The following is a 23,936-nucleotide window of genomic DNA, read 5'->3' as shown; positions in this document are numbered from 1 at the left end:
ACCATAACAGGTTATTTTCACCATGATTTTCTGGGGATTTGTTTACAGTATGTGTCATCCTCTATCTTATTGCTGTACACTACGATGACAATTTGTACAGTTATCACTTAATTTTAAAAGAGACAGTTTGACCTAAAATCTAAAATTAGTGTAGACATTTTTCTCCTTACCTGTAGTGGTATCTATCCAGATGGTTTTGGTGTGAGCTGCCAAGTTTTGGAGATATCAGCTGTTGAGATGTTTACTTCTCTTGAATATGATGGAACTAGATGGACTTGGCTTGCTTGCCAGAAAAAGCGAAATTTGAACATTTAAATTCAACATCAGTGTCTCTCCAGAAATCATAACCAGGTTGCTCAGTATAACTCACCGACCTTGTTGCGAGTAGTTTTAATGTAGAAACTAATTTACTTCTAGCAAACTGAACCAGTATGCATCACCACTGAGCTAGCTCAAGTTACAGATCAGCATTATTGGTTACAGTTTTTGGACTGAAATGACTTGTTTTCTAAAGATCTATGTGAATTTCCCCAAGTTAAAGGAGAAGCTGATCAAATTCTACTACTAGGAACCTGCTCTACCTCCTAAACGAGAGCCCACCCAGTTAATTTCCGTTTGCAGGTGGGCTCTCGTTTAGGAGGTAGGGCAGGTTTCGATCCCCGGCTTTTCCAGTCTGCATTTCGAAGTGCAAGACACTGAATTGCAAATCTCTCCTCATTGCTGTGACACTGCTGTTTGGAGATATGGCGATCCATTTACCATTTGATGGTTGAAGCTTAAGTTCTGCCGGATGGCTTTTTTTTTATCTGATTCTCATCAGCTGTGCCAGCTCCACCTCACTCCGTCATGGCCATCATAGACACAGACACCTCGGCGCTGCTCCAATGGCAGGAGCCCAAAGACAAAGATAACATCCTGGGCTACTACCTGTACTACAGCGAGGCAGGAAAACAAAACTGGAAAACTGTCAACAACAAGCCCATTGCCAACAACAGGTAATGTGGACATACATTAAAATATGCTGCAGTCATTGGCTACAACGAAAAAAAAATAACCCTGAACTTTATCTCTCCTCCTCAGATTCACAGTCCATGGCCTCAAGACCCGAGAGGAGTATGTGTTCAGGGTGAAATCTGTGAGCAGTGCAGGAAACAGCAACTATTCAAATGAGACCAAACCTATCCTCGTCAAATCAGCCATTTGTAAGTCCCAAAATATTGAACAAAAAATATTTTTAAGGACACAACTGAGGTATGTAAAGCTTTTACTTGCTGAGAAACTCATGATTTCTCCTACAGGGCTTTATGCATGTGCCTGCATTCAGCACAGTGATGACTCACTTTGCATGCCACTCACTGCCGGAATATTATCACATCTATGCTGCCACTCAGCCATTACCTGAGGATAAATAGCTCAAGTCCAATTCTTTTGTGAGCAATACATTTTTCTAAAAAAGATCGAGTTGAATATTTTCTTTCAGTCTCATTTATGAATGCTTAATATAAGCCGAGAGTTATGAATTTTCAACTGTAGGCAGGAGCTTCAGTCAGCCAGGGAGTTATTGTCATTTCTCGGTCTATTTAGCAAGAATAGGTGCCTGCTGAGATTCTCTCCTCCATCACCTCTACTCTGTCATTCCTTCTGCTTGTTTCAGATGTTCCTTCTGCTCCCTCCGCAATCGCCTTGCTGCTGTGCACTGGATCAGAGATGGTGTTGGGCTGGAGGGCCCCCGCCCGTAATGGGGGAGACCCTGTGCGTGGCTACTACCTTGACCAGAGAGAAAAGGGCATGGAAACATGGAGAGAGGTCAACGTCAAGCCTGCCAAAGACAGACAGTCTAAGGTCAGCTCCAGTATGGTGCATTTATGTAGTAGTTCGCTAGCGGCATGGCTGTAAGGATAGAAAAGTCATTCAGTCAAGGATTCAACAATTGTCGGATTCTAGCCATTACAGTTTCTACAAACCTTCATGGTGCCTGAAGGATGATTCATAATGAATTTGGTGATCTGCTGACTTTCCTCAAGCACCAACATCAGGTGAAAAGTTCAAATTCAAGCAGCTACACAGAAGTTACATTTTTTGTGGATTCCTTACGGACAAAAGCAGAATGAGCAGCACTGTCATAAAGATTTGTATGACAAAAGATGATAATTTTCTTTTCTTTTCTTCTTTCTGAGATCGTTGAAGTTCTCCTTTTAAACGACATTAATAACATTGTGAATTTTAACCCAAACCATTTTTTTCCTAAACATAACCAGGTATTTCTGTTGCCTTAACTTGAGTGTTGTAGTTCCCTAAACCTAACCAAACAACGAAACCTGAATAGAAACAGAGAATAATAAGTGCAATTAGAGCAATTTGCAATCTATGATCTTGTGAGTAAGTGTCCTATACTTGACCCAATCAGCCACAACAGCTCACTCCACATGTGGTTTTTGTTGTCATTCTTAAGTTGAAATGATCTTCCAGGAGCAACATTACCGTGATGTAGCAACATGAGTCGAAAAAGCAACTGCGTGATTGGTTGCAATAATGGCCCTGGAAGAACAGAAATTATGATGTTCTTGGAGCAACACCCACACCGCAATATCAGATACACCGCCAAAGTACAGCCTTACACTTTCAGAAAGTCCAGAAGGATGTTTTACATAATACAGACATTAACCAGCGGTATCCATAATGAACAACAGGGTCTTTCCTGTTCACTGAGACAGAATGAGAAACAAAGAAGTTATTTAGCTTGGAATGACAGCAATGAGAGGACTCAATAAAACATTCCCACAGTAAAAACAACAAAGTTGGAGGTAGTCAGTACCACCACGAAGGGCTTACTTTTAAATATAATTAAACAAACATAAATGAGCTCTCTATTTAGCGGTAACCTCAAAATAATGGCAATATTGGCTAAAGCTCCCTCATTCATATTGGCTGTGTCACTAGGCAACAAGCAGTGTCCATGGAGACCTTGAGGAAAGTTCAATCTTAAACCTGTCTCAGTGAGATTACAGGTGCTGTGAAATTAGACATTGTGCAAATGTGTTATGTATGAATGGTTGTTTTTAGCTCCCGGAAAAAAAAACAAAGACAAAGCTAATTAGGAGAGAAATGACTGTGCCACTATATCAAGATTAGCCCTACATGTTGTGAAGTGCAGAGTCTGGAGGACTGGAGACCTCTTCCCCAGAAGGAACACTCTGATGAGAACATGCAGCTCCCCCTTTAGGGGTAAATGAGCAATTTCAGCAACCCCATATCCTGAAAACGTGTAGTCTTCACTTGCCATATGAGCTGTTTTATGCTGTTATTTTATTCAGGTTCTGGTTTCCTGGATGCAAATTAGTGTAATTGAAATATTGATTGTGCTGAGATTTTGTGCTCGGGGCGCCTTTTTATGTTCCAGAGTGGAGCTATGCAGAAAATGTGAATGACTTCACCATGAAAGCTTCCAGAACTTCACTTGTTTGGAACACACATCACTGCAACACACATCACACACAGAAAAAGATGTGAACCTGTTTATTTCTCTCCTTGGATTGAAATTCCTCCATAAATTGTCACTGCAGAAATCATTTACTGAAGTTGGAGTACCAATAGAAGTCTCTCATTTAAAATCCACTCAAAAAAAGGAAATATTCATTTGCAGAAAAAACGAATACTTCTTTTGGAGTGATGTATTGTTATGTATAAAGATAGTAACTAATAGAAACTGATTCGTTGGTGTAAATGCCAACAAGTCTGAGAGATTGAGACATGACAACAGGCCCGAACTACATGCTGATTATTTTCATATAAGGTTATACAAGCAAGTGTTGGAAACCACTGTCTCAATCTTGATCTTGACAGCATGTTTTTTTTTTTATTATCTATTTCCTTGACCTTGACACAATGAAAATCTTAAGGCCTTAATTGTCAGAAACCACATCCAGGTGTTAATACAGGGCTGAAAAATTATGATTCAATTATTTATTCCTGTACTTGTTTTGTCAAAGATTGATCAAAAAGACCTCTAGAATATAAGTACAGCATTTGAGTACTTAGTTTACCTTTCATCACTGCTAAAAGTAAATATAAAATTAGCTACTGGGATTACTTCATTTCTTGTCATGATGAAGCACAGCTCATAATTTCAGTGTCCAAAAAGTCACACCTGGCGAAGTTTCCTTGAGGAAAACACACACACTCAGAACTCAGAGTTTCGCTGCTCACTGGAAAATGGACATGAGTCAAATTAATCATATGCAGCCTGTTCGCCATCTAGTGGATGAAAGCTGTAATTTCTTTCACTTATTTTGCCAGGAAACCTTTGCATTTCTCGAGCTGGACTGTATATCGATCTGATAAGAAGGTTGTCGTTCTTCCTAAATGTGGTTAGAGAGGGATCTATAGATAATGAAGGGGGTGGTAGGTAGTGGGAAATTGGTTTTTAGATAGCATTTGTTATTACTGTGAAATGAGTTCCCTCTGGTTGTGTCAATTAGTTGCCAGGAGGGAGCTCAGTGCAGCAGCAGAAGTTCACAACTGTTCACGGCGGCGATAAGGGCCTTAAAGTCTAAGTGGCTGTGAACGGAAAGATCAATGCACCAGATCGATAAGACCGAATCCCCTCTCGTCCCAAAGCCAAAGCATCTCGGCAGATCAGCAAAAAATGCTGTGGCTGCTACAGCAGCGGAGCGAATACCTTGTTAAATGCCTGCTTTAGTCTGGAGGAGTGAACAACCAAGGACATTTAGCTCCTGTATGAAGTGCCAACTGAGCTATGTTTTTCTTAAAAACAGCCCGAAAGCCAGTGTGCAGGAGTGAAGTTTATACGGCATCAAACAATGCTACAAAAAGCCCCAAAAATACTGAGTAGAGTAGTGGTAGTGGTAGTAGTAGTAGTAGTAGTAGTAGTAGTAGTAGTAGTAGTAGCAGTAGTAGTAGTACTTCACATTTCAATTAGATGAATTAAGACACTTGAGCACTTTAGCCTGACTGGTGGATTCTTCCATAATTCGTAAGTCACTCATCTTTTTCATGTCTGGTATATTTCCACAGGTTTGCAACCTAACTGCTGGACATTTCTACCAATTCCGTGTGTTTGCTGCCAATGTGGCGGGCGTCGGGAAGCCATCTGAGGCCAGTGAAGCTTTCCTGTGTGAGAAGTGGACGTTGCCAGAGCCAGGTAGAGAGAGGATGTCGCTTTCAGATCATTTCATTCAGAAAGTGTATCTTGTTTGCCTGATACTGCTTCAGAAACTACTGAGCATCGCAGAGCAGCACAACTTGACTTAAAGTTAAACGATTCCTGCAGACTCTCTGGTATGATTAGTTAAATCTCCCCTCCAGACATGTTTTTAGAAGCATAAAATGAATAATAATTCCCCAACAATGCTTAAATTCCTGGTTACAAAGTGACCTGTACTCTATCTGCCTTATTAGAAAGTCCATAAACTATGAATATGCAAATATCTTTCATTTAAAAAGTTTAACTCTTGGACACAATGATTTCTAATCCAGTGAAAATTCAGTTTTCAGTCTTTGTTCCCTGAATGTTTCAGGTTTCCACGTCACATTACACTGCTCGTTCATACACGTGTTAAACTTGAGGGGAAGATAAGCACAGAGGAGCAGATGAATGTGAAAACAGTCTTCTAGTGTCAAAATTTACGAATTATCCAATAATGGCAGTTTTTCATAATTTAAATTCAAGCCTCCACCATTACCAATCTGATCCTGTACTGAAATGGAAGAGAACACCAACCCACACTAGCACTACCACTAAATCTTTACTTTTCTTAAAACTGACGCCTTTAGAAGTAAATACATTCATCTAACAACAAATTAGATCAGGTCAAAACGGAGCACCAGAATAAAAACAGGTTATCGCCAAATACCGACATTTTGTGATGTTTTCCAAGAACAGCAACACATTGAGAGATTAGACAATCCAGGCAGAAGAAGAAGCTAACAGACCTTTTATTCACATCCGAGTCTCCCTCTCTGTCGGTTTCCATCTTGTAACGTCTTGCTTTGTCTGACGTGCGTGATCTGCACTGAGATCAGTCTTGTGATGTGGGGAGGGCGATGTGCAATGACGCAAAATAAAAATAATCAATAATTCTCCCCATGCATTAAACTGAAAACAACAAGGCTATTTTGAAAATGTAAGTAGTAGAAAATACAGACATTTGCATTAAAATGTAAGGAGTAAAAGTAAAAAGTTGTCAGATATATAAATAATCGAAGAAGTACAGATACCTGAAAATACTACTTGACTACTCTCCCTGTATGTAGCCCAAGAGGCAAAACCGAGGGCAAAAAAAGTCTGCAAAGCAGTTGGCTAACCTCTCACTGCTGCTCATTTAGCTCATTTCTTTGGGCACATATTAATAACTTAAAGAAATACACATTTTTATCAACTCTTCACTCATTCGGTCCAGACAGTATGATGATGTTTAGAGAGATATTAGTAAGAACATTAACCTGAAATAACAGTGAGGAGGCGTTGATAGGGTTGGAAGATTAAGACTCCCTGTGGAAAATATGCCCTTGCAGTATTATTACAAAACACACACAGTGTTTACAAGCACGCAGACACACGCAGACTCACCCACAAAGTCATTCCAGTGTGTGGTGGCTCAGTCAACAGCCCGGCAGTTCTGGCACCGCTCATATCAGCTCCTTGTGACATTAATATTGAGAATGGAGAGAGGCTTTCTCACAAATGCCACTTTTAAAGCTCACCTCATTTATCATCGCAAATGGGCTTTCCTCTATGCTGTTAATAATTCAAAAGTGACCGAAAATCATTAAGCAAATGAACTTCTACGTGCCGCCATGAAGTCAGTCGGGGTGGATTCAAGAAAGTAATTTCAACTTAACTCCTGTTTCTCTCTTGTTTTTGTTGTGACATTTTGTCACAAAGAACTCCCGTCTGGTTGTTTTTTATATGGTCACTGAGGGAATACATCCAGAGCTGTATGTTTTCATTGTTTTTTATTTTTCTTATAGGTCATTTAATAGTTTATAGAAAATGTCATTACAGTGGATTCCTCTGCAACCATAGCTCCTCTGCACAACAACACTGACCCTGACGTCCCTATAGCTTGATTCTCTGACCTTTGCTCCTCCCTCTCAGGTTGTCCATTTGACCTGGAGCTCCGGGAGGTGAGAAACAACTCTCTGGTGCTGCTGTGGGCGGCTCCGTTGTACGAAGGAAGGAGCCCCGTCACAGGCTATTTGCTGGAAATTAGCCAGGGTGACGAATCAGACAGCTGGACTGCTTTGAACGAAAAGCCAATCAATGACACACATTACAAGGTGAGCGAAGCTGTAAAAGCATTTACAAGCTTCGGTTCGAGATAACAGAAAGATAAAGGCATAAAGTACACTCGTTTATTACATTTTTTTCATGATTTATTATTAGAATTTTTCCATTACCCGATTTTACAGGGCAAACAATTCCTGTTGCAAAAGTATGAGTGCATTTAATAGCTCTAAGTGCCCGTAAATCATTATTCCAGCAGTAACTTGAAGTGCTCCAGTATTTCATGCCTGTGTTTCTTTGGGTCAAAATGTTTAAATAATCGTTCTAAATTATGACAGTGATCTCTAAATATTTGATGTGTTTTTTTATGACATCCAGGTGTCAGGTCTCCAGGCAGGTCAGACCTACCGTCTCCGTGTGTCGGCTGTCAATGAGGCCGGAGTGGGATGTGCTTCCCTGCCCACCGAGCCAGTCACTGCTCAGACCCAACCAGGTCAGCCGTCACGTCTCCAGAGATACCAATACTGTAATAAAAAAAATCACCTCCGAGGCTTGTTAGAGGTGCTGGCGAGGTCTTATAGCTAAGATTCAATATATAATGATAGGAAATGATTCACACACTGCAGCCTGTGTAATGGTTATTTAATGATATATATTTTCAACCGACACCTTCTTTAGTCAGCTTATACATACAAATATAACATGATAAGCCTTTTAAAGGAATAGTTTTGAGAGAAGACCTGGAAATGTAGAATGTTTTTGGCTTTTGGTAAATGTGTAGTTAGTTAGTTAGTATATGGTGACTTTTGTAGATCACATCTATAAATATACGTGTGTGAGACATACATGGACATAAACAGAAACTTTATATGTAGTTTTCATTTTTTGTCCTGTATCAGATTTATGTACAACATCCAACACTTGGAGGTTGCTTCTAGGCCGGATGGACTGCCTAATAAACAGACCTGACATAGTCTTTGACCAAAATGTAACATATGAAATATATTTAAAGTGATGTAAAAGTATGAACTCTCATGATGCACCAATAAACCAGCCTTTTTTCAGCATAAACGGCTATGACTAGGGATCAGTGTCAGATATGTCCGATTCTGTGCTGAAGAAAGAATTTTCCCCATTTCACAATAAGAGTTCTGGATAAACAGGCGTACATTAAATTTACATTTACATTTACATTTACATTACATTATGTGAATATCGAGGGAGCCAAATGTCACGGAAATATTTCAGTACCAGGTCATTCAAACAGTTTGCAACGTTTTGTTTGTCAATTATTTAATAGTTGGAAGTTGCAATCGGTGCACCTCTTATAAACAATGCATTAATAAATAAGAAAATACTATAATATATACAGTGTATGCACAGTGTGTATGGACTAAGTATAATTAGCAGCATTTGCTAACACTGTAGGAATTAGGAATTAGCTGATGGTGTCACAGCACATTGCAGGCTATTCTGAAAATATGAGCTGTGACATCTGACTCTTTCATCCCCAGGCACTAAAAACATTGAGATTGGGGTGGACGATGACGGTTTTATATTTCTGGGTTACGAGGCTGCTGAGATAAACGACGAGAGCAAGTTCCTCTGGAGCAAAAACTACTCGGAGCCAATCGACAGTGGCAGAGCTCAGGCAGAAACTAAGACGAATCGGTACGGATGATCACTTGCAAAATGGACTGTATGTCATTACATGTTTGAACTGCAGGAAATCTGTGGCTGTCTGCATGAAAATGTGAGAAAATTACATCTCCATCAGGGTCTCTGTGCTTGTCACACGTCAAGTGCTGTCTCTTGTTGGTTCAGCAGTGACCCCAAAAAATGCTGTTTACCCTGCAACTTATAGTAATATGATGTAAACACAGAGATTACATTAACATTAGATGTGGTCTGGGTTTATTGAATTTGCTTTGTAAAGCAACATTTTTTGAGTATTTCTCTGGTTGCTTGAGGCAGGACATGCATAGTTCCACTCAGTGACAGCATGTAAGAAAAGGATTTATTTAAGTCCAGCTGGCTTAAAGGCATTGAGACAACACTCTCGGGCTGGAAAGCAGGGTGAAGTCTGATGGCTGACGGCACAAAACAGCACCTTCCCTGTGCTGCAAGGTAGACTGATAAACAGGAAGCTGAAGATGCTATCTCGGTATATCTGTCTGTTTTTCAATTTGTCCATCAGGTCGCTCCTCACCTTCACAGACCCCTCTGAGGAGGATCTGGGTCTCTACACGGTGGAGATGAGCGACAACCCAAACCTGTCGTCCAGCTACGACTTCACTGCTGAAGGTAAACTGAAAAGAGCAGAAGGTCAGGAAACTGTCTTGTCTGAGTGTCTTGTGTCTGAGTGTCTGAGTCTTGTCAATGACAAGAGCACAGCTCAGCTCAGTTGTCTTCTGTTTACTAAAAAAAGCCAACGGCAGCATGAACAGTAGGACTTTTTTTAATTTTATGGGTTATCAAGCTTTTCTCTCATGCAAATAATTATGCCCCACACGGCCAATTCCGCAAGGTCACACGTCTAACAAGGCATATGTTCTTAATCAGCTTTCAGCTCTAAAAATGAGCCAATGTTCTCTTTACTCGCACTTTAACGATATGTAGGTATTACAAAATGTGAGTCCTGATCAAACTTTAATTAACCTTCAGCTACTGTTTTACTTCTTTTCAGACCTTGAACGCCTCAAAGAGCTCAGCTGGCAAGTCAGAAATCCACGTACGTACCAAAGACATTGTAGTGTGTCATGGTGAAAAGTTCTCATCAGCTAGTATGAGAGTGATTCTGTTCTATTTTAGACATTAAGCATGTAACGTTTTCTGGTAGACACCCAAAATAAAAGCATGAATGTGAAAATTAGCAGAATATGGGTCCCATTCTGCATTGTTTAAATGATTATTTGATCCAGTTTAGCATATGAACTGAACTGCTCTGTGTTTGTTTCTTGGCAGTGATAGCTCTGAAGACAGGCTGGCAGGTTGAGGTTTCTGAGAAAGGTGATGTACGTCTCTGGCTTCAGACAGAGAGTCTGAGTAACAATGCTGAGCTCCGTCTGATCTTCAATGACCGAGAAATCTCCAGCACTCCGGTAAGAACTGCAGCGCAGGTTAGAAAATGTATTTCCCATTGTTGCTAAAAAAAAACTTCATGCTGGAAGTTATTTTGGATGCAAGGATCCACCAAACAGCATGTGTTATGTTTCTGAATTCTGGAAAAGCATTACTGTTTTGCAGAGGTTACTCACTGTTATTCGGATTCTATGAAGACCTGCCAAAGCCCCTTAACCTTGTCATCCTGCTGTTCATTAAATTGCTGACTTCATGGCTACCATATTCGGGTAGAACAGTGATGATAAATTTCTGTGAAATACTTTAATCTATCCCTGTAATCATCTTGTGAGCCCTCAAATTTATCTTGGGACCCCACATCGGTAATTTTGCCAAGTTAGATTTAGAGTTAGATTTTCTGTTTGGCCTCTAAGAAAAAAAGAGCAGTGTTCCCTTTTTGAAACATCAAAGAAATGCATCTCCAACTTTCTCGGGCTCAGTAAGTACTAAACTTACAGATGCCATGCAACTCTACAAATCTCATATAACATTAGTGTGTGGCTGCATGCTTCTGTGTTTATGACAAGCCACTATGAATCAAAAACAGCTGTTAGTGCTTTAATAAACATCCCGGAAGACAGGAAATTGAGGCTGTCAGCAAAGATGAAGAGCAGGTGTGCAAGACAGCAGAGAGGTCTGTGAACTGAGCTTATTTCACAAAGTACGGGAGACAGGAGGATCAAGTGAGCTGAAGGTGGAGAAGAAGCCCACATCTGGCCCATGTGTCAGATTTTGTTAGATCCCAAAGAAAGGCAAAGGTGGGATGAACAGACAATCTGGAAAAGCTTTCTTCAAGCAAACGTATTCAGGGTAGTGAAACAACAGTTTGTCTTTACTGAATATTGAGCTTCTTGTACATGGCATGACACGTGCCACACAGGAAAAAGTAGAGACCACAATGTGTTTCTTGGTTGTAATAAATCAAAGTAAACAATCTGCAGATAAAACAAGTGAAAGTTGTCTGAAAACAAGTGTCCAATGCACATTGAGGCAAGTTTATTCATATAGGTGGCCTTTTATATCTACGTCGCTCCTACATAAACTCCCATGTTTCTACAGTAGCCCAGAATGGACAACCCAAACACTGGCTCTAAAAAGAACATTTTTGCGTTTCCTCAGGTTTTAGCTGCCATCACATTCTCCTACACGCCTTGAAGGTGAGGCGAGTTGGTTGCAGTATGCAGCCACACCACTAGTTTCCACTACATCCTACACACTGGACTTTACTCATATTAAGGATAAATACCCTCTTAGTGTATTTCCTATGAGCCCTCATGCTGAAATTGCTTTGCGTTCAATATGCGGTTCACATATCTCTTAAATGACGTCCAGGTTCATTTACTTTCGTAATACAGCTCAGTGAAAGCCATAACTATTTGCAACACAAACAAAAAGCAATTTCATAAACACTCTGACCGTGTTATTGACAATGTAATGTAATGCTACAACAAGAACAAACGTAGAACATAGCGACGCAGTGATTTCACCACCTGAGTTAGACGTAAAATAAAGCAACAGTATTATCATCAAGGGACATAAAGTGGATGTGAACAGTCCTCCTCAGCGCTGGTATATGTTATGACACAAGGCTAAAAATAATCAGCCCTGCCGTCAAGGTTGTTGAACCGTGCACTGATGTGTCCACAGAGGGAAAAACAAACACAAGGCAGTATATTTATTGTGGTTTCACAACTCTGTCAGTTGCGTTTTGTGTGTCTGCTCGTGTTTGCGTGATGCGGACGCTGCTTTATATTCAGCGGCCTCCATTCATCGCAGCTCGTATTTCATTTTCATTTATTCCATTATTTGCCAGTATCAGAGCTCCATCGGAACAGTACTGATTACCCGTTATTTCTAAATGATCACAGCTGAGGTTTGCGAATTCAAAAGCCATTTGGCTGATTAGGGCCCTTAGGCTTGCCATACATCACAAATCACATCCAGCACTGAGGCCGATCAACATGCAAGGCGTGCACTTATCTTGATGAACATAAAAGCCGTGAAAATGAGCTGAAAAGCTGCTTCCTGTGTGTTTCTGTTTGTGTGCACACGTAGAAAATGGGAGTATTTCATCTTCAGCATGTATTTGTCATTTCACACTGATTCATACTATACTCTCTCTGTATGACTTACCATCTGTACAGAAGATTACAAATGGTATGTCTATGCCTGCCCGACCATCTGGGATCATCTGTCTGCATACAAGCTAATATGTGCTGTACGTGTGGCAATGCTTGTTTGTTCTGCTGCAGCACCGTAAGATCAACTTCGACAAGGCCAAAGGTCTGGTGGAGATACTGTTTGATCAGCTCTCGCAGGAGGACGAGGGCTCGTACACGGCTCAGCTGCGGGACGGCCGCGCCAAGAACCAGTTCACTTTGGTCTTTGTGGATCAAAGTAAGTCACCCACTCACACGCCGCTGAGGTGTCATTTTGGTTTTTGTCACAGAACGTTATGAATGACGAGCACAAAGGTACAACAGAACAGAACAGGTGTCATGACATCTCACTGGCTCAATTTACAGTAGTCACAGGGTCTATATGTTATCCTCTGTAATGTGACGTTGTTTCCTTTAAAACAAGATGTCTGGCTGAGACTAAGATCTGTAAATACCATCAAAGACACTGAGATCATGTTCTCTCTATTCAATTTATGGGAATTTTAGTAACTTTAGCAACCATCCTACAATCATGAACTAACTCCAGCATATTTAGAGTCAATATATTTGAATAAATATGTAGTTCATCATTTGCCCAGCACATTTTCATTCCTTGCAGAGTGGACAAGCCTTTGAACACTTAGTTATTCATGTCGGTAAATAAAGTTTGCTAAAAGAAGAAACAAATAATCACTGAATGGCCCTCAGAGAGACACGATTAAGGTTCATGAATTTTTCTTTTTATTCAGGTAAATGCCATGAAGTCAGCGTTTAGCATTGTGTACTTTGAATGTTAAAACAATTAATGGAAGAAAAAAAAACAGTTTGTTGATGATCAAACAGCCTTTCAAACACTGTGTACAACCATTGATTTTTAATGACCTTAGAGGGAGCAACTTGTGCATTTTCACCCCTGGTTTTCTGAGCTGTTTTCATTATAAGGGGACCTTAAAGGGTAACTCCACCAATTTTACACATTAACGTGTGTATATATATGTTAAAAAAGTAGTATTAAGCCTTTTGTGGCTCCATGTGATACATTTTGAAAAGGAATAAGAATGCATGGAATAGAAATAGGTTACATCTTTGGTTGTGCTGTGTCAACTTTGATCATTTGTCCACAATGAGTTCAACAATGTTAGACCAGAGGACTGCTTTTCCAAACTTGGCGCCTCTATTACCCACAATGCAACTTAGCCACTGAGTGACATCACTGGGGGCAGTTTATTAGATTACATGAAGCTTCCTTTGGAGCCAAGAAAGGTTTTTCATGTATGCAATAGTGCTCCTCAAGTCCTGTAAACACTATTTAATGTGGTCGGTCTCTAATTTTTGTGAATAGAGTAACATAAAATCCAGGTGACACTTATTTTCTAAACTGATTTGCTCCCGCTCTCGTATTTCTGTGTATTTTTTGGGTGAAGCAGTAAAATGATTAGCCTAACTCAGCACGCCAGTGTCGGACAGAATCGAACCACTGCTGTTGCAATTTCATGGTGTGCATCTTAATCACTCGACACCCGACTCCTCCAAGGACAACATTCCTCTTCAATATAAATTCGAGTGGGATATCAGTGATGGAGAAAAATGCATTTTTTTGATAAGAGGGATAGAGTTGCAAACGTTTAAACATGTGCTGCATGAGGTCACATTAAGGATGGTGTTTCTCTGTAAATAACAGTTTTTAATGGTGCAATTACTCCTGAATGGCAAATATCTTATCTGCTTAATTGCCTCATTCGTCCTCAACAATTAGAGGATCTAATTTGTGCGACAGTGGCTTCAGGAAAGAAAAGTTTTTTATATTTCATTGGTGATGACAAATGATCCGATACGTATCTGTTCTTGTCTCAACTTGCTGTGTAAGACCTCTGTTGTTGCACAGCACATTAATAACCTGTGCTGTTATGATCCTTTTTTGTTCGGTTTTACTGTCCATTTTTATGTGTGATTCTGCTGTCATATCGTTTTTGTCTTTGTCAGAGTTCCGTCAGACGCTCGCCCTGGCCGATGCAAAGCGACATGATCATAAGAGAAAGTCTGGTGAGAAGTCTTCAAACATCACTAACACACTGCATCATAAACACAATGAGAGGCCTGATCCTGCTGGGCTCAAATCAAAGTCTCATCATAGTTTATATTTCGTGAGGGTTTAACCAACAGCTGAAACAATACCTGTGCTGTTTCATTGTATTATAGAGTGAGCGAGTGATGCCGCATTGTTTAGAGAGATACAAACATGACTCGCTTTCATCTCATTCCAAAGTCGAAGATTACATCCAATAGTTGCAAAAGCTTTTTGATGATTTTCGTGACACAGAAAGAACATAAAAGAAAGTGAAAAGAAAGAAAGAACAACAGAAAGAGAGGGAGAATTACACGTGAACTGTGCTACTGAACTCTTCATTTTCATCACCTGAGCCCTCAGATGTGAGAAGGAGAAGCTTTATTATGTGTAGAGGCCAACGTCCCAGTGCCCGCTTGTACAAACAGACTTTCTCGCACCGTGTTCACTATTCGTCCATGTCCTAAGTCCATGTGAGACTCAAAGTCCACATTTTGTCTATTACCCTCAGAAATATGATTGAAACCAAAGTGGTAAACATGTTTACTTCTTGTGTGTTCTTCTGACGAGTCTCCCCCGCTTATTTGAGCCAGCTGTCACTGTCACTGCTCTGGTTTGTCACACAGCCATAACTTGCTCTAATTGCAGTAAATTGACAAATTATGATGCATTAGCGTCTCATTGGTTGCTCTGAATGAGTTATTGCTTGATGGTCAGTGTTTCTCAGTACGGATAAATAATGATGTGTTCTGTTTTCCAAGGACCCTATTTCCAGGACTTCTTGTCATGGAGTGTAAACGAGGATTGTGAACTGATTATAAAGTGCAAGGTACATTTTTACTTTTCGCAGAATACATTTAATAATGGCAACCATAACAGAACATATCTGGCATCATATTATGAGCCCAGAAATGTTTAATCTTTAATAATTATTCATGAAATTGCTGCTTTTATCAGTGTAAATATGTTAATGTGTTACTAAATTCACAGATCATTCAGAGACAAGATGCTTTACTATCTTTATCAAAACTTACTAAAGGCAGTTAGGGATGTACCATAATGAAAAGCATATGCTGATATTTTTCAACTTATTATGGCCAATTGCCTGCTCCTTTTGTGATTCCCCTCTGGCAAATGTGGACTTACAAGCTCTTCTAAGTATTAAAACTACGTAGTCAATGGCAGAAATGTTCATTTCAGGCTGATGTCGATAATTTTCAAGCCTTTATCGCCTGACGAAGTGCCAATATTATTGTGCATACCTAATAGAAATAGTCCGACATTTTGGGGAAGTTTTTTTGCAGTTCACCAGAATTTATATGAATTATAAACACAAAATGTAACTTGTTAATTGGTGAGCTCAAGAGGTGCTGGTAGGCAGATTTAGTTTATGTTTAAACAGAGCCAGGCTAGCTGTTTCAGCATGTTTCCAGTCTTTATGCTAAACTTAAAGCCGGCTTTTGGCTCTCACTTGATAGAGTGGACAAACGTGAGCATAGTTTCAATCATCTCATCTAATGCTGCATTCCAGACAACTAGCAACTCAACTCGGGGCACATCCATCTACCCCGACTTGAAGGAGCAATCAAAGGGGGTAGGATGTATTTGTAGATTGCAGAACATGTATCAGGCTAGTGAATGGAATATTTAGATAGGTTTCCAAGTCTAAAAGTACCATAAAAAATATATAGATAATGGCATCTGTTACACTGTGAGCTGCGTACAGGAGTTGTTATCCTTCTCTATTTTGTTTACATGCAAGAAGGCTGCACCTACTGAGGGTTCAACTGTGTGTCCACTTGCCAAAGAAACTTAATTTTGTCATGGACAGGCAATTTTTCTATTAACTTTCACTTAGAGGTCAGAGGTGGCAAATTTCAACAAGGAAACGCTGAGTGGAATGCAGCATTAGTCTTGTTAGGAAAGAAAATAGGCACATTCCCCGAAATGTCCACAACAAAATATATGTTAAAACACTGATTACAGGTAAACTGACTCTTTTAATCAGCACACTGGGTTGTGTTTATAACTGTTGATACATTTGACTAGTTCATATTGTAATTTTAGAGGATGGCCTTTACACTTTTGTTTCAGATGTGGTATATCTCTCCATATGCAGGTGACAAATACAAACAAGGACACGTCTCTCAAGTGGTTTAAAGAAGGCAGTGCTGTGACACAAGCTGTGTACGACCAGTCTTCAGGTGTCAGCACACTCACCATCACACAGGTATCCACACCAGCTACCAGAGGACGGGAGGGGGGGCTCAAGCAAATATGAATCAGCATTGGACAGACAGTTGATGTTTGGATTTCTCAACAAGACTTAACAATGTATTATTTCGAGATAATCCCAGATTCAGCTTGGAATGACTTTTAAGGTTAACCTGGAAAGGAAAGTTGATTTTTTAAAAGTATTTTCTCTGTAGTTATCAATATTTCATGTGAGAAGCTATGAATGTGTTTAATTTTAATATGGTGGATGGTTTTTTTTTTTTCCATCAGGTTACGAAGAAAGAGGCAGGTTCATACAGAGCGGTGGTGTCAGACGGGAGAGGAGAGGATTTCAGCACCTTACAGCTACTGGATGACGGTGAGACGTGACCTCATCACCTGCGAACAAAACAACATTTGTGTGCTTTTCACTGGCTGCAAATTTTCCATCCACGATATAGCGAGGCGTTTTTTCCGACTCTTATCTTGTTCTGCGTCTTCAGCATTCAGCTCCCCATCTCTAATCTTGCATTCAGTATTTATCGAGTACCAAAAGCAATATAAACGTTCCCTAAAGGCTTAATTGTTCTTTTTATTTGCAGAGTATGACAAGCTTCTCCAGCAGCTGAGTAAACAGTGTGGTGAGTTATTCTCAATTGGAAGCTCTTCTTTACAGAACAACCTTTGTGAAATGTGCCAATGACTTGAGTTTTGACAACAGCTGTTTCGTGTTGGAAATGGGATAATACAACTGAAAGCCATGTTAATTAATTGCAGCGTGTCTTTCAGAATATCACTGTGTTGAGTTCCCCAGACGAGAAAAACTGTGTTTTAAACTGCCAAGGAAGCTTAGATGTATGCAAATCATAATAAGCCCATCCTTCTCTCTCTCTGCATCTCTGCAGCAACGTCAGCCAGCCCGCTGAAGATTGAAAGCACTGCTGAAGGTTTCAAGCTCTACTGCTCACTCAAATACTATATAAGCTACATGAAGACCAGCTGGTACTTCAAGTGAGTTGGCATGCAGAGCACCACTCTGACCTAACAACCTGTGTGCATCTGCTGCCAAGGAGGAAGTATTCCAGACTTAACTTATATTCAGTATGAGACCGAATTCAAGTAGGCCATGAATTAAAAATGTTGAAAATCATGATGTGCAGGAGCACGTATGCGGAAATGCAAATGAAAAGTTGCTTAAAATGTATGATGGCTTCAGAGTCACGTAACAGTATGGATGCTTTTTTTGTTTACTGCAAGCTACAGAAACAGAAATACTGTCGCCAAAGTGAGGAAGAGGTACTATAGTTCATCATTAACTGTAGTTAATCAACATGTCCAAATCATACACCCCATAAAAGAAGCCAAAACACTGGCCTGACATACAAAACTCAATGGTATTAAGAGGTGTATTAAATTACTGTGACATTTCTCTTCATGGTGGCAAATTCTGGAGCCTCTTTCACTAAAGTTCAGCCTCTAAAATGCTTAATAAAGTTAAGCTACTAACAACTTTAAAAGTCAAGCATCTAAATGTGAGACTGGAGATGGATTTTGATCTCTGCATGCAAATGTTCTTATCTGGCAGCTGTTTAGAATTCTAGACGAAGCCTAAAGTTTTCAAATATAGCTAATATATTAGACTAAATGTAGGATAGTATGTGTGTGAAATGATTAACTAACAAAATACAAAAAATAAAAATATGGGATCTTGGATATAAATATCTTGTGTTTTATAGCATGATTAAAGCTATTTAAGGAGGGAAATGTGAAAAAAAACATTGAATTAGAGTTGATTAATTTGCCATTATTCAAAAGAAGTGCAGTATGTGTAATAAAACAACATTATTATATGGTTTAGGTTGGAACTGTTTTTTTTAGCCAGGCTACTAGCACCACCTGCTGGGGGATTCAAGCATAGCCTTTAAAACAAGCTTTAACAAACAACTGAAGAAGATCTGCCCGGTGTGATGATGATAAATGTATTTATGTAGCACTTTTTAAAAAAGAGTTGACGCGGTGACTTTATAGACAAAGCAAAAACTTAGGAAGACAACCAGACAAGAGACCAAACAGAAACAAGTCCAGACTGGAGAGTGTAGAAAGTAGAAGAAAATGTAACTGAACTTTTTTGCCAACTTTTTTACAAGCAACCTCACCCTCCACTAATCAGAAGGTCGGTGTTTTTTTCCCTGGATCCCTCAGCTGCATACTGATGCATTCTTGATGCTGAACGCCAAATTGATGTGGATGGCTGTTCCTTGTCGGAGTGGCTGTGTGACTGAGCGTAGAAATATCATGGGGTGGTCTGGACATCAAGCTGCTGATGAGCAGGTTGCCATCAGTGTATGAATGTGACCAGTGTTGTAAGCGCGTATAGTAAACGGTGTTGGTATTTATTCTTTGCATTAAACTGATCCTAACCACTAGGAGCACTCGGCAAACCAACTAAGGAGTAGGTCCATGACGTGCATGTTTTTTTGTTTTGTTTTTTTAGTAAGGAAGATCTAAAGCATATGTTAGAGTCTCAAAAAGTTTATCTATGCTCTTTCCCATGTAGAGAAAAGAGGATTGACCAGGAATCCAGAACAAAGCCTGGCAGCAGCATGCAGAAAGTCTGGATTGAAATCTGTAACCCGACAGAGAACGATAAAGGCAAATACACTTTGGAGATGTTCGACGGCAAAGAGACACACAAACGGTATCTCGACCTGTCGGGACAAGGTGGGTAGAGATAAGAAGTGACAGGTTGATTTGAAGGATCTGTGGATATGAGGATATTTATGTCAGTCTCGATCATGATTATCATCATTTTCAACAGTGTTTGCTGATGCCTTGCTGGAGTACCAGAGGTTGAAGTAAGTGCTGAGCTGCATGTAGTGGATGATGATGCGTGTAGCATGGCTTGCTGTGATACTAACAGCAAACAGAGCAGTCAGAGGTAACAGACTATTATCGAAAACTACTCAGAGAACATCTCAGCGAAGATTATTGCTACCTGACACATTGCGATGTCATATTAATTTGACCCTCTGTTTTCATCCCTCAGGCAAGCCGCCATTGCTGAGAAAAGTAAGTAACAGGTTGTTCGTTATTTCTGTCCACAACAAATATTAAAAGATCCCACAGTGGATGTCCACAGGGAGTTATAGCGATTTGTTTTGTTTCAGATCGAGGCAAAGTAACAAAGGGTCTTCCAGATGTTGTAGCCATCAGGGAGGGCAAGGTACGCCAACGTCAGAAAGACATATTACTTAGAGACACAATCATGCTACATTGTGATATTACCACCATCTTTTTTTGTGAAGGAGGTGTGCAAGAATCAGACAGTTTAATTGTTACTGATGTGATCCTTTCTACGACCCATCATTTCATGTTCTCTTGACTCATCCTCTCTTCAGTCTTTGTGCCTGACTTGCTTCATCGACGGTGATCCAGCCCCGGAGGTCTTCTGGCTGCGGAACGACAGGGAGATTGTTGACCAGAACCAGTTCACCATCACGAAGGAACCCAAGTGCAGCACCATCACTGTCCACAACGTCAACATGGAGGATTCTGGAAAATACAGCATCTTTGTGCGCAACAAGTTTGGCTCTGAAACCGTTGATGTGACCATCAGTGTTTACAGGCACGGGGAGAAGCCTCCACCAAATGCTGTGGAGATGAGTTAAAAAGCCTGCAAACTGAGGCAGACGTTAATTTTCTGAAGGGGTTGTGGGCGTGAGGTTTTTACCAAGAATAGATAGATAGTTGACATCCACACTCTACTATTAAGAGAGGAGTGGAGGCGGATGGATCTATAGTGGGTGTGATAGAATGATGGTGGTTTATCCATGTATTAGGATACGTATTGAGCGTGATAAGGAACTTTATTTAGCATTTGAAAACTATCCACAGAGACTTAATCAGACATGTAATCCCCTATCATCTGCAAACTGTCTTACCAAATATTGCTGTTTGTCAAACTCCTTTAGCTGATTTCATGGATGTTTAACTTATGACCAAGACATAACATAAATCTTGTCTAAATACATAAGCAATAAAACAGAACAGTGCCTATTTCCATACACTCAAGGATTTGCGGTACAGACTTGTTCAGCAGGTTATGGTAGCTAACATTTAGGTGGAAGCAAATCAATTAGCAGGCTTAGATTTCGCTTTTTAACTGAGATTACAGAGGGAATTTGCTGACTTTTACTTTCCTTTTCTTTAACTCTCAAAATATAAAGTTCACAGCACAAGTAGAAGAGAGTCAAAGTCAGTAAACTAGCTCTGTAACATGAATTATAAAACAATATCGAAGCTTGCTATATAATTTGTATCCAGTTACTATCAGCTACCATAACTGAGGAGCTACTTATGGTGGAACTCAAGAACTCAAGCGCAAAATCATTAGCAAGCCTAAATATTGCTTTATAACTGACATTACATAGACAGGCTGCTGACTTTGACCCTCCAAAAATATAATGTAGCAGTAACAGAAGTAGAGGAGAGTCAAAGGCAGAAAACTAGCCCTGTAGCTAATGTTAACTCCAGCTAACATTAGCGACCATAAGCAACTGGATGTTAGCAGACATTAGCAGGAAGCAAATCAATAAGCAAGCTTAGATATTGCTTGATAACAACATTACAGAGGTAGTCTGCTGAGGTTGATTCTCCTCTGCATGTAGCACTGTTACAGTATATTTATATATTATATCATTTACCTACATTTGACATTTGTCACTTGGTCTTGTGACCGTTCTCCAGTAAAGTTCACACTTTCTCCCTTTAAAGTTCACTTGGCACTCAGTCATAACAAAACCACACAACCCTCAGATACTGGACTGTCGTGCTCTTGTTGAATTAGATGTGTCATATACGTGTGTGTAGTAAATAAAGCAATTTCAAGTGATTTTCACAGGTGTATTTATTTATCAGCACTTACAATTATTATATTTCATCTTAGTATTCAGCTACTACTTTACTATATTCCGATTAATGATCAGCTATGAAAGACAGTGTTGACTTCTGCTTTCTTTGTGAATGATTTTGCAAGCAGGGATTTTGTCTTGCACTTAGAAAATCAAACAGTCCGTGGTGTCATTAACCTTACTACTGGGCCCCACATGGTCAGGTAAATTCCATTTAGGAGGTTAGGTGGCACGCTGCAGAAAGGTTGCAGACGTGCATTAAGTTCATGTGGGATCAAATGTTCCAAGGAGTCCTGAAGTTAAACATGGCCAACATTCAGTGTATGCTTGTGTATTAATTAAATCATTTTCTGATCTCGATTCTGAAGGTTTCCCTCCTCAAACACCCAAATGAACCTCACAGTAAACAGTGGTCATGATTTATTCGTGTTCCCGTTCTTTCTTTTTGTAAATGTAAATGTAAAAATCTACATTTTTCTGAAGCTCCTGGGCACAAAGTGACAAAAAATCATCTAAATGAATCTTTTTTTGGAAGCTGAGGTTAGGCCAAACAGGAGTAAGTGAACTCGAGGTTGTTCAAACAACAGCGATTACCTCAGAGGGGTTTGTTACTCATTAGACACAGTGCTTGGACCCCCCTTACTTTCCTGTATAAGAAGGAGCACCACTACAGTCACATCCTCCACATTGTGTTGAGCTTCACACAGCTGTCACAGCCTCCAGCCCACCTTGGTAAAGGAGAATCCAGATATTCTAGAGGACATGGACTTCAATGGAACATGGCAGGTCTACGCCCAGGAGAACTACGAGGAGTTCCTCAGGGCCATGGGTAAGAAAAACAAACCAGAGTATAAAGATATCTATTACCCTTTAAAACATGAACACGCAGCGAGTATTTTGATTTGCAGGAATTAACAAAAACACATGTGATTTGCTTGGCAGATCTTCCCGCGGATGTGATCAAGATGGCCAAGGACATCAAGCCGATTACTGAGGTCAAGCAGAACGGAAACGACTTTGTCATCACCTCCAAGACCCCCGGAAAGACTGTGACCAACTCCTTTACCATCGGCAAGGAGGCTGAAATCACCACCATGGACGGCAAGAAGCTCAAGGTTTCATTCTCCTGTTTTTTTATTGCACGCTTCAACATGTTTTCAATGTCATATCAGTGTTTAGTCAATTATTTTTTACTGTTAGTAATGAGACGCCAAGTGTACAGTGTCTCACTAACTCCATTATTTTTACCGGTGATGATGATATGCATGTTTTGGAGTGTCTGTAATGTGTATTGTCTCCTTCTCTCATTCCCAGTGCATCGTCAATATGGAGGGTGGCAAAATGGTCTGCAAGACCGGCAAGTTCTGCCACATCCAGGAGCTCAAAGGAGGAGAGATGATTGAGGTACGGTCAATCTTACCAGAACTGACTGTTTTACTTCAATGTATCATAATCTGAAATATGGTAATTTATACTCTCTTGTCCCCTTTCAGACTTTGACCATGGGCTCAACAACTCTCATCAGGAAGAGCAAGAAGATGTAACCTGGGCAGTGAAGAAAACCAATGTCTATTTAAATAAAAGTGATGCTTAATACAAGTGATTTGCTCTTTTCTTTATTGGGCAAACTCCTGTGCACCGCTCTCTTTGCAAAGGCTCACTCCCAGAATGTAACCAAGTACATTTACTCAAATACTGTACTTAAGTACAATTTTTCACCTGATTACTTATTTCTGCAACTTTCTACTCTACTTGACATTATGGAGGCAACTTTTGCACTTTTTATTCACTAAATTTTTTTGATAGCTTAGATTTAGTCACTAGATACTTTGGAGATTGAACCCTGCATCAGAACCAAGGTAGTGCATTCAAATCATTTTCCTTTTAATATTTATCTGCAATCTTATTAGAAGAAACTGATTCTGATAATCAGAAGAATGCTGATTATTGGAGTTCTGTTTCACACTACTCAAAATTAGGATTATTGGGATATTTAGTGTTTCACTAAAATGTAGTGAAGTTCTGTTTTGTGTTTTGTGAATACTTTTGGTCTTGAGAAGCATTTAATTTGACTTTGACTCGCATATCCATTCACATGCCATGCAAATATGCAGCCATACACACACACACACACACACACACACACACACATATATATGTGTATATATATATATATATATATATATATATATATATATATATATATATATATATATATACAT

The 23,936-nt window shown here is 39.8% G+C and overlaps 2 protein-coding genes across 5 annotated transcripts in view; both read left to right on the top strand.

Moving 5' to 3' along the window:
• The window catches only part of myom3 (myomesin 3), a 63,717-nt gene extending 42,021 nt beyond the window's left edge, over nt 1–21,696 (top strand). For 3 of the 4 annotated variants that reach the window (XM_030394875.1, XM_030394876.1, XM_030394877.1), the window contains 22 exons: nt 821–995; nt 1,081–1,202; nt 1,655–1,842; nt 5,035–5,161; nt 7,118–7,299; nt 7,625–7,739; nt 8,761–8,917; nt 9,444–9,550; nt 9,933–9,977; nt 10,211–10,347; nt 12,619–12,763; nt 14,509–14,568; nt 15,352–15,419; nt 16,710–16,820; nt 17,096–17,183; nt 17,407–17,445; nt 17,710–17,815; nt 19,362–19,525; nt 19,623–19,659; nt 19,851–19,873; nt 19,972–20,027; nt 20,203–21,696. In XM_030394875.1, the coding sequence (XP_030250735.1) occupies nt 821–995; nt 1,081–1,202; nt 1,655–1,842; nt 5,035–5,161; nt 7,118–7,299; nt 7,625–7,739; nt 8,761–8,917; nt 9,444–9,550; nt 9,933–9,977; nt 10,211–10,347; nt 12,619–12,763; nt 14,509–14,568; nt 15,352–15,419; nt 16,710–16,820; nt 17,096–17,183; nt 17,407–17,445; nt 17,710–17,815; nt 19,362–19,525; nt 19,623–19,659; nt 19,851–19,873; nt 19,972–20,027; nt 20,203–20,472 (2,522 nt within the window). In that variant the 3' untranslated portion in view covers nt 20,473–21,696. Of the gene's footprint in view, nt 1–820; nt 996–1,080; nt 1,203–1,654; nt 1,843–5,034; nt 5,162–7,117; nt 7,300–7,624; nt 7,740–8,760; nt 8,918–9,443; nt 9,551–9,932; nt 9,978–10,210; nt 10,348–12,618; nt 12,764–14,508; nt 14,569–15,351; nt 15,420–16,709; nt 16,821–17,095; nt 17,184–17,406; nt 17,446–17,709; nt 17,816–19,361; nt 19,526–19,622; nt 19,743–19,850; nt 19,874–19,971; nt 20,028–20,202 lie in introns of all 4 variants that reach the window. The other variant, XR_003981299.1, reaches the window with a different exon arrangement.
• A 665-nt stretch (nt 21,697–22,361) lies between these two features.
• Nucleotides 22,362–23,313, top strand: fabp10a (fatty acid binding protein 10a, liver basic). Its single transcript, XM_030392802.1, has 4 exons — nt 22,362–22,543; nt 22,657–22,829; nt 23,029–23,118; nt 23,208–23,313. The coding sequence occupies exons 1-4, from the start codon at nt 22,477–22,479 to the stop codon at nt 23,256–23,258; spliced, it is 381 nt and encodes a 126-aa protein (XP_030248662.1). The 5' UTR covers nt 22,362–22,476; the 3' UTR covers nt 23,259–23,313.
• Nucleotides 23,314–23,936: the final 623 nt, after the last annotated feature.

This window comes from Sparus aurata, chromosome 17 (genome assembly GCF_900880675.1).
Source record: "Sparus aurata chromosome 17, fSpaAur1.1, whole genome shotgun sequence".
NCBI lineage: Eukaryota > Metazoa > Chordata > Actinopteri > Spariformes > Sparidae > Sparus > Sparus aurata.
This window is presented reverse-complemented; position numbering and strand designations above follow the sequence as displayed.

Bases quoted from the DNA above. Each gene is read 5' to 3' on its own strand.
- fabp10a (XM_030392802.1), top strand. From the start codon at position 22,477: ATGGACTTCAATGGAACATGGCAGGTCTACGCCCAGGAGAACTACGAG. The intron at 22,544-22,656 runs GTAAGAAAAACA...TTTGCTTGGCAG, and splicing joins GGAGTTCCTCAGGGCCATGG to ATCTTCCCGCGGATGTGATC. The intron at 22,830-23,028 runs GTTTCATTCTCC...TCTCATTCCCAG, and splicing joins TGGACGGCAAGAAGCTCAAG to TGCATCGTCAATATGGAGGG.